Raw genomic sequence first — 10,075 nt, forward strand, 5'->3', positions numbered from 1 at the left:
TGAAAATCTTTGAACAGTGCTTGGAGCGTTTTAACAAGAGTAAAACTGATTTTGTGCATCGATTTATTACTATGGATGAGACTTGGATTCACCATTACACACCAAAATACAAACAGCAGTCAAAACAGTGGACAAAAGCTGGTTGTTCAGCTTAAAAAAAAAACAAAATCAGTTCCATCAGCAGGGAAGGTCATGTTATCAGTGTTTTGGGATGCTAAAGGCATTTTGTTTATTAATTATCTTGAAAAGGGTAAAACAATAACCGGGAAATATTATTCTGACCTTTTAACCAGATTAGATGAAAAAATTCATGAGAAAAGACCTGGTTTGCAGAAGGAAAAAAATGATCTTTCGTCGGGACAATGCACCTGCCCACAAAGATGTTTCGGAAATGGGAAAAGTAACGGATCTGCAGTATGAATTGCTGGAACATCCACCCTATTCCCCAGATTTGGCTCCCTCTGACTTCTATCTCTTACCAAAACTAAAACTCTTCCTCGCTGGTCAGCGTTTTTCTTCGAGTCAAGAGATAATTGTAGCTGTAGAGGAGAATTTTGCAGATCTTACTGAGAACCATTACAGGGACGGGATAATACTGCTGGAGCATTGCTGGAATAAATGTATTAGTCTTAAGGGAGATTATGTTGAAAAAATAAAAATAATTTTGAAATTATAAATTTGTTTTTTCATTGTTAGGCCGAGAACTTTTCAGACCACCCTCATAAATACAGGGTGGCCATAAATTAACTTTCCCTCTTTGGAGGTATCTGTAGCTAAACTAATACACAGAATGAGACCACATTTTATATTGAGACTTTCAAAGTCGTGGGGAGATGAATTCCACGAAAAAAAAGATTAAGTATCAAAAGTCACCGATAGGGAAAATTTTGGCGCTGGTGGATCCGAAAGCAGTCAAATATTCGCAGTAAACGAAGGTAAAAAGGATTATGCAAATTTTACTGTGCATACGTGAGAGCAGCACCACCAATTCCACTTAAAAAGGGATTGGGAACGTTCAGGCAATTATTCGAATGACTGACGAATTGTACTCAATACGTGTTCTACCTTGCCTCAGTGTGCTTTACTTGTTAACAGTGGCAAATTCTCCATGCTTGCTGCGCAAGCTCATTAATTGAGAAAGAAGTAATATTTATTTGTTAATAAATGCATGCATTTATAAGCATTCCATTTAGGCTTTTATTTTTTTGTATAGTTTTATCTTAAGCTTGCGTGGCAATAATTGAGCTTTGCATTGTGTATCGAAGGCCGATGCTTGCTCGTCTAGTCAAAGCTACCTTGGCTTGCTTGGTTGTAGGCGCTTCCAGGTCCTCGCTGCAGCACTGTGATTTCATGTGTGCGCATAACCATTTCTGCTCCCTTCATGTCATCATAAACACAAGGCCATACATAGTCAAAGTAGATCTAGCCAGTGAGCTTCAGCCAGCCTTTACAAGTGTGGGTGTTGCTTAGGAAAATTAAGTTACAACCAACTTTTTATGACGATGTTATTGACTAGTTCATAAAGAACCGTAGGGTAGAATTTGTATTCATCGAGTAGCTAAATTGAAAAAGATAGAATATCATTTGTAAAATAAATGCTGTATTTGTATGATTAAATCTACATAAATTTCTAAATGTATAGTTTTAAATGGTCAGTAATTCATTATTCCGCTAATTAGACTTCACTCACACCTCTCACTCCCTGAATGGTAACAACAGCAAGCGTGAATCAAGCCCAGCATTCGCCTCTGCTAAGTTAAGTTGTTTTACCTTAAACATTGCAATGCCGTAGCAGCCCTTTGGGAATTTAGAAGGCTTCATAACCTGCATACAGGTCCTATGTCAGCTGTAGCACTGAGAGCTATGATTAAGAAGTTTGAAGAAACTGGATCACTAGGAGTTAGACCTGACAGAGGACGGAAAGCAGTGCAAGAAGAGACGGTAACAGACGTTGCTAATGAGGTGTTCGACGAGACACGGACCAGTACTGGTCCAAGCGTTCGTGCTATAGCTCACCAACTTGATATGGCTTATGATACAGTCTGGAAAATCTTATGGAAAATGCTTCACTTCTATTCGTATAAGTTCAGTCATTTGCAAGCACTAAATACCGCAGATTATGATAAGTGCATGACCTACGCGCTAATGTTTCTTGCCCGAATGGAGGTTGACAATGACTGGCCTTGGAGAATATTGTGGGGTGATGAGGCTCATTTTTATCTGAATGGGTTGCATTCCTGCATTGCAGCAAAGACAATCTTTGGACTCCATAATTTTTATGAAGGATGGAGCACGGCCACAATTGAACGTTCAGTACAGCGCCTTTTATGCAGTACAGCATTTCTGTAATGAGATGGTTATCAGTCCCGACGGCATGGCTGCCTCGATCCCCGGACATCACTCCATGTGACTTTTGGCTGTGAGGGTATTTGAAATCCATTGTGTATGTTGGTGGCATTCCCAACTTGCATGTCCTGAAAGAGAACATAAAACGGGCTGTTATGAACATCCAATCCGACTCCTTACGCTCAGCTGTACAGCATGTCGCACACTAGACTAGATGCAATTTGTACAACAAATTGCATCCAGATTTTCAATAAAAACATTGAAAATCATGTATGTGGTCCATGGGACTGATTCTGATGAATAAAACATTTCCTGTGAGTTCAATCACTACATTAATTTCTGTCTCTCTCGCAAGTTGTTTTAGTTTAATTATTGTTATTCTTATTATCATTGTAATGTGCCACATATCCAGCTGGAATGAATGATGCGGCTGTTGCTCACACCGTTGAAATGTTATCATTCCATTCTATCTGCCTTAAATGTAATTATCCGCTTGTTTTCGTCTCTGCCAGTGCCAAAATTTCTCCTATCAGCGACTTTTGGTACTAAATATTTTTTTTGCAGAAATCAGCTCCCCATACCTTCAAAAGTCTTAATATAAAATTTGATTTCATTCCGTTTATTGGTTTTAGCTACAGATGTCTCCAAACAGGGAAAGTTATTTTATGGCTACCCTGTACATAAACCCTTATGTCTGGCCTATATAGACTATGAAAAAGCATTTGATTCAGTTAAAACATCTACAACACTAAAAGCACTTGAAACCCAGGGAACTGAGAAACCATATATTGAAACACTAAAACATATTTACAATAATGCAACTTCTGTAATTAAATTATAAAAACAGTGAAAAAAGTTCCCAATACAAAAAGGCATCCGACAAGGTGACATAATATCTCCCAAATTATTTACAGCTCACTAGAGGAAGTCTTTAGAAGTCTTGATTGGGAAACAAAAGGAATAAACATAAATGGAGAAATGCTGCATCATCTGAAATTTGCAGATGATATTGTCCTAATAACAGATAATCTTGAATATCTAGAAGAATGGTTAAATCAGCTAAATGAAGCCTCCAGAGTAATTGGATTAAAAATAAATAGAGAAAAAACAAAAATAATGATGAATAAATATATTAACCATAGAACTGTCAAAGTTGAAAACCATGAAATAGAACAAGTTAATTCATATGTATATTTGGGCCAATTGTTATCCTTTGAGGAGTGCCAAAGAAAAGAGATTGAACGAAGAAGTCACCTTGGATGGATGGTTTATGGGAAAATGAGAAACATTTTCAGAAGTGACATCCCTATGAGTCTAAAAAGGAAAGCTTTCGACCAGTGCATACTTCCTGTCCTAACATATGGAGGAGAAACATGGAATTGAACAAAAGCCCTAAACAAAAAGCTGAGAACAACACAACATTGCATGGAAAGAAGTCTACTAAAAATAAAATTAAGAGATAGGAAGACAAATACCTGGAGAAGATCTCAAACAGGTGTCATGGATATTGTAAAATACATTAAACAGGCTAAGTGGAGATGGGCTGGCCATATTGCCAGATGCACTGATGGGAGATGGACTAGAAAACAACAGAGTGGAGACCAGTGGATGGAGCAAAACAAAGAGAAAGACCGAGAAGAAGGCGGAGGAATGAACTGGAACAAACTGCAGGAGTGAGACGGATGGGAGAGGTAGAAAACAGAGTGATCTGGAAAATCATGGGAGAGACTTTCATCCAGCAGTGGACAGAATCAAAAGGTTGAAGAAGAAGAATGAATAATGACCTTTTAGAACAAAAGATTATATGAGTAGAACATGTGGCATCCATATTCTTGGGATTTTTTAACCATTATTACTGTTAAGATTAGGGTTGTTGATTAATGATATTAATGACATTTCTATTCATATAACATTTTGTTCTAAGAGTTCATTATATTAGGAGTGTGGCACTCCAGGTTTTTAGTCTTAATATAACAAACTGATGTTTGTTTAGTGGTGATATAATAGTGGTGACCTAAATTATTGATTAGGTCACCACTATTAATGCAATAAAAGTGTTAAAATATGAATTTGTTCTCTAACCATGTTAAAAAAATAGGCTATAGCTAGTTTTGATATACAGGGTGTTCGGGATAAATTTGACAGTTTCGTAAGGAAAAAGAAAATCTTCTTTGTATCTATTAAATTTAATGAATTTACAAAAAAACATTACAGGCAGAGTTAATTACAATACTATCAACAAGATTTACTCAAAATAACCACCATTAGCATCGATCACAGCTTCAATTCTGCTTCGGAACCTCAAACAAGCTGATGCTACAGTCTCCCTGGGAAGGGCCGCAAAAACTGTTTTAATTTTATCCATTAACTGGGCTTTTGTATTACTGGAAGTGCGATTGGTGTCTTTTTCAACTGCGCCCCATACAAAATAATCCATGGGGTTAAGGTCTGGGGAGTTTGGAGGCCAAACATTTGGACTGGTGAAGTCGTAGAAATTTTCAGACAACCATTTTTGACTTTTCCCAGAGGTGTGGCAAGGGGCCGAATCCTGCTGCCATACATACGGCCTACCATTGGCTATCCTTGTTATCCAGGGCTTGACTACAGTTAGCAACTCCACGAACAAAGCCCGAATTCCAATGCCAGGGTTCTTCAACACCTGTTCCTGCAGATTTGCGAGGAATTCTGCTGTACGAACGCAATCAGATCGTCTGCTAGGGATCTTTCTTCTTGCTACATCCTCGTAGTCACCATTGCAAGTCTCTAGTTCATGCCTGATTGTTTTTACTGTATTCAGGGAGCATTGGGCAGCAGTCGTAATATCCTTATTTTGATGGCGGGCACGAATCATCATGATACAAGTTATTCTCTTCCATGATTCAGGTGGGTTACAGCTATCCATCCTTTCTGACATCTTGTATATGAATGAAGAAGGGTCCAAACTTTTAAATGAAGAGAAGTGTGTGTTAATACATGTAACTTACGGAAAAATATAATTAATTATAAATATGTCAAATTTATCCCGAACACCCTGTATAGTATTTTTTTTTTTTTTTTTCACTAGAAGTCAAATCAGTAGATTAACAGTAGATCAAATCATTGTCACTTTGGCTACTGTGTGAATTGTAATGTAGCTACTACTTTTTTTACACACACACACATATATATATATATGTATATATGTAAAAAAGAATTTAAATGACTCTATACCGAGAAAGAAAAGTTGTTTAATGTTAAGATAAGACTAGTTTCGTTAAAAATTCAACTTCTTCAGGTATCACAGGCAAAGAATTAAATAAAAAATAACAGATACATGATAAAATACATTAACAGATCTAGTATAAAACAAAAACAGGAATGCGTGCTTGAGTTCCAAATGGAGTTGACTACGTGCATGAGCTGACACGAGTGTGCCAACTCACCTACTAACCCACACTCTGTTGGTAGGTACTCAACTAACAACTTAACCTGACCAGAAAATGCAGATGTAGAATATTTACAAACTAATTTTGTTTTAACCACGCTACCGGCCAAGATGTCAAGCTTATAATGGATGCAAAGTGCATATTAAAATTGTAATACCATTGATATTACATTGAAACATATGATGGATACGAAGCATATGAGGATGCGTATTTGATCCATAATGGCTGGTATGGTGGTTAATGTTACACAGTGATCATGGAGACTGCAACCGTGTTAAGAATAATTATTTAATTACTTAAAAATGGAGATTTTGATATTTTCAGTGCAGCTCATAAGTTTTAAGTCCAGGAAGGGGAGACAGTCGTCGGATTCCATTTTTAGAAAACCACTCACACAGACAGATACCTTCATCCTTCTTCCCATCACTACCCTCCACAAAAGTTTGGTATTATTTCAACCCTGGCACATCGAGCCAGATCTTTATTAACAGATGAAACAGAAATCGAACATGAACTCAATTTGCTTCAAAGGTCTTTTGTTAACAATGGATTCTCTCTTAAAAAGATTAATAAACTTCTCTCTGTCCACCACTCAACTGCTTTTGAAGATTCTTCTCCACCAAGAGCTTTTATTTCGTTACCATACATCAGTTCTCTCTTCCCAAAACTAGCCAAAATGCTTCAGAAATTCAACATCAGAACTTGCTTTACTACATTTCCTAAACTTCGATCCATACTAAGTAAGCCTAAAATGAAACATCTTCCTACTCAGTATCCAGGAGTCTATAAGAATTTGTGTGATTGTGGCAAACCATACTATGGCCAGACAGCTAAATCCATCCTTTTACGCATGGAAGAACACCAAAGAGACATTTCCTACAACAGAACCAGGTCCAGCACTCTCTCTAGTCACGTTCTCTTCTCTATCAACTCGGATGAAGGCCGCCAACTTCTAATATCCATGTGTGCTATGATGAACTTGAAAGAAGAAGAGTTTAATCTAGAGAAATATTGCTCGATTCATCTCATTTTAATAACAGCCTTAGCTACAATATTTCTGATGCACACATTGCCACTGTCCAATACTTGCGCCACTCATGTTAGCCAACGCATGTAGTCAACTTCATTTGGAACTCAAGCACGCATTCCTGTTTTTAAATGTACTTGTGTGTTTTATACTAGATCTGTTAATGTATTTTATCATGTCTCTGTTATTTTTCATTTAATTCTTTGCCTGTGATACCTGAAGAAGTTGAATTTTCAACGAAACTAGTCATATCTTAACATTAAACTTTCTTTCTCGGTATAGAATAATTTAAATTATTTTTTACATACATTTTCTACCGAGTAAAATTATGAACAATAATATATATATATATATATATATATATATATATATAATTTAACATAAGTGTTTGTTATATTAAGACTAACATCCTAGAGTACTTGAAAGTTTATTTTTCACTTGGTTAGAGTATAATAAATTTAGTTTAATCCTTTATCCAAGTGTAATAAAGGATTATCACACTTGGATAAAGGATTAAACTAAATTTATTATATCCTAGAGTACTACAGTCCTAATATTATGGACTCGAATGAATAATGACCTCTCAGAACAAAAAATTATATGGACATGTGTCATCCATATTCTTGGAATTTTTTATGCTAAGATTAGGGTTGTTGATTAATAATATTAATGACATATTCTACTCACATAACCTTTTGTTCTATGAGTTCATTATATTAGGACTGTAGCACTCCAGGTTCTTAGCCTTATGTATATATATATATATATATATATATATATACATACATATATATGTGTGTGCATGCACTCGAAATTATGACCCTTAATATCGAGAAATTTATATCAATATCAGTCAAAACAAAGGAAAATTAAAGTAATTATTCTTAACACGGTTGCAGTCTCCATGATCACTGTGTAACATTAACCACCATACTGGCCATTATGGATCAAATATGCATCCTCATATGTTTTGTATCCATCATATATTTCAATGTAATATCAATGGTATTACAATTTTAATATGCACTTTGCATCCATGATAAGCTTGACGTCTTGGCCAGTAGTGTGGTTAAAACAAAATTAGTTTGTAAATATTCTACATCTGCATTTTCTGGTCAGGTTAAGTTGTTAGTTGAGTACCTACCAACAGAATGTGGGTTAGAACTGAATGTATAATGAATATTTTCAGGTGATAAATGAATGTCATTGCTGGAAATGAGACCAACCATCCTGCATACTGGAGGCAGCAGTGGCTTCAGTAAAAGTACCATGTTTGGTATCTAGGGTAATTTCTGGATTATGTAATCATTGGCCCACACAAAGTATTAATATAAACAGTACAAATTGATGAATTTTCATATCTATTTCCATAACATCAATTATCAGATCTTTTCCAGAAAAAAAGATCTGAAAATTGATGTTATGCTATATTCAAAATATAGTATAATAAATCACATATTTCAATTTTTCATATCTTTACTTTCTACAAAGGATATATCCCCCCCCCCCAGAAAATGTTAGAAACCAGTTAAGAAATATTAGTGCTATATATGGAATAAGTCTTATATGAAAATCTTACTCTACATGCATTTTCCATGGAAATGTTTCCTAGCATTTACTTTAAAACTTAAATAAGGCAATTTGGTCTAACACAGGATCAATGAAAACTAATTAGACCTGTAATTTGTAAAAATAGAGAAATTATCCAGTCTATCAACCATGCCAGCAATAATAAAATATAATATATATACATAATACAATATACACACACACACACACTGAAACTAATCCCTCTATTATTCAACTTAGGAAACTGATTTACTGCGTGGTTAACTGAAGGTATGGGCAACTGAATGTATAGTTAAAGTGTTGTCCAGGAGTTAGATGACATGCTAACTCATTCATGATTTGTGTACATCTATAATGCAGTTTGACAAACGGCACTGCACCCTTTAACTGCCTCATTTCAATTCTCATTATGGCTGACGAATGTCACTGTTGGAAATGAATCTGCTAATTCTCCGTCATTACTAAGACGGAGAATTAGCAGATCTCAAATGTAGGTAGCAGGAATTTTTTCCTCATTGAAACTAGTGGGGGGGGGGCACAAACAGGTAAAGATTTCTGTAACTCCACAGCAAAATTATATAAAAACAATAAATCATAACTCAGCACACATTTATATGAAGGTAGGATAAATCAAAGTTCACTGAGTATGAGTGTTCATAAGTATTTAATTTTATGCTCGATTGAATTTACCATTCATGCAGAGTGTGAGAAATAATGTTAAAAATCTGTGCTACTCAGCATTGTACATAATTACTAAAACGGAAATGTATGGGCGCGCACGTGTTTCTTCGCGTTAACTTGCATTAACCTACAGAAATAGTTTCTGTAGTTGGATATTGAATAGCCAACTACAGAAACTTCTTTTTGGGCCTTTTTTTTTTATTATTTCAACAATTAGTTGGTTGAACTTCGGCGTAGGAAAAGGTACATTTTTCTCTAAAACAAAACTTTGATATTTCCGCAAAAACAACCAAGCACACAAATACGTACAAATAAATATAAGTGATAATCCAGCCGTCTTAAGAACATAATACAGAATGCATGCACTAGCACATGGTTCCAATACTTAATATTTAAAAATATACACGTACAGACTTCTGGTATGAAACACTAAGATCCCAAATCCCAGACTATGCAAATATAACAGTCTACTCTCTCATTCAAATACCGTTTCAAATATAAACAGGATGGAACTCAAAACGACAAACAAATAACATAATAATATTAATAAACAACATTAAACGTCGAATAACACAAACACGAAAATAATCAGTATAAGCAATACAGCGCCCCCAAACAAAACGTATAGACTCAAAAATGATTTTTATACATACATTTTATTATTACCATTATTAGCACCAGATCTCCAAAATGATTCATCGCGGGAGGTAACACAGTCACACACAAATATTATTATTATTATTATTATTACCACCCTAACACCTCATGGAGTCAAAGACTCATCTGGGAGGTCCTTTTATCACACACACACACACACACACACACACACACACACACACACACACACACACACACACACACACACACACAGCTCATCATACCGTGTTTTAAACACATTCAAACTCTTTGCAGACACCAGATTCTCAGGCAAGGCATTCCAATCATTTACAACTCTGCAAGAAAAAAACGTACCACTCACTCCCCTACTCACACCCTCTTTATACAGTTTTCAGGGATGACCTCTGGT

At 35.6% G+C, this 10,075-nt stretch overlaps 1 protein-coding gene across 4 annotated transcripts in view; it reads right to left on the bottom strand.

The window, feature by feature from the left end:
- Window positions 1–9,604, bottom strand: part of Spf45 (splicing factor 45) — a 362,347-nt gene extending 352,743 nt beyond the window's left edge. For 2 of the 4 annotated variants that reach the window (XM_090392269.1, XM_090392271.1), the window contains exon 1: window positions 9,358–9,498. In XM_090392269.1, the coding sequence (XP_090248395.1) occupies window positions 9,358–9,396 (39 nt within the window). In that variant the 5' untranslated portion in view covers window positions 9,397–9,498. Of the gene's footprint in view, window positions 1–9,357 lie in introns of all 4 variants that reach the window. The other 2 variants (XM_090392270.1, XM_090392272.1) reach the window with 2 other exon arrangements.
- Window positions 9,605–10,075: the final 471 nt, after the last annotated feature.

Source organism: Typopeltis vanoorti, chromosome 5 (assembly GCF_054136105.1).
Source record: "Typopeltis vanoorti isolate ZY-2024b chromosome 5, IOZ_Tvanoo_1.0, whole genome shotgun sequence".
NCBI lineage: Eukaryota > Metazoa > Arthropoda > Arachnida > Uropygi > Thelyphonidae > Typopeltis > Typopeltis vanoorti.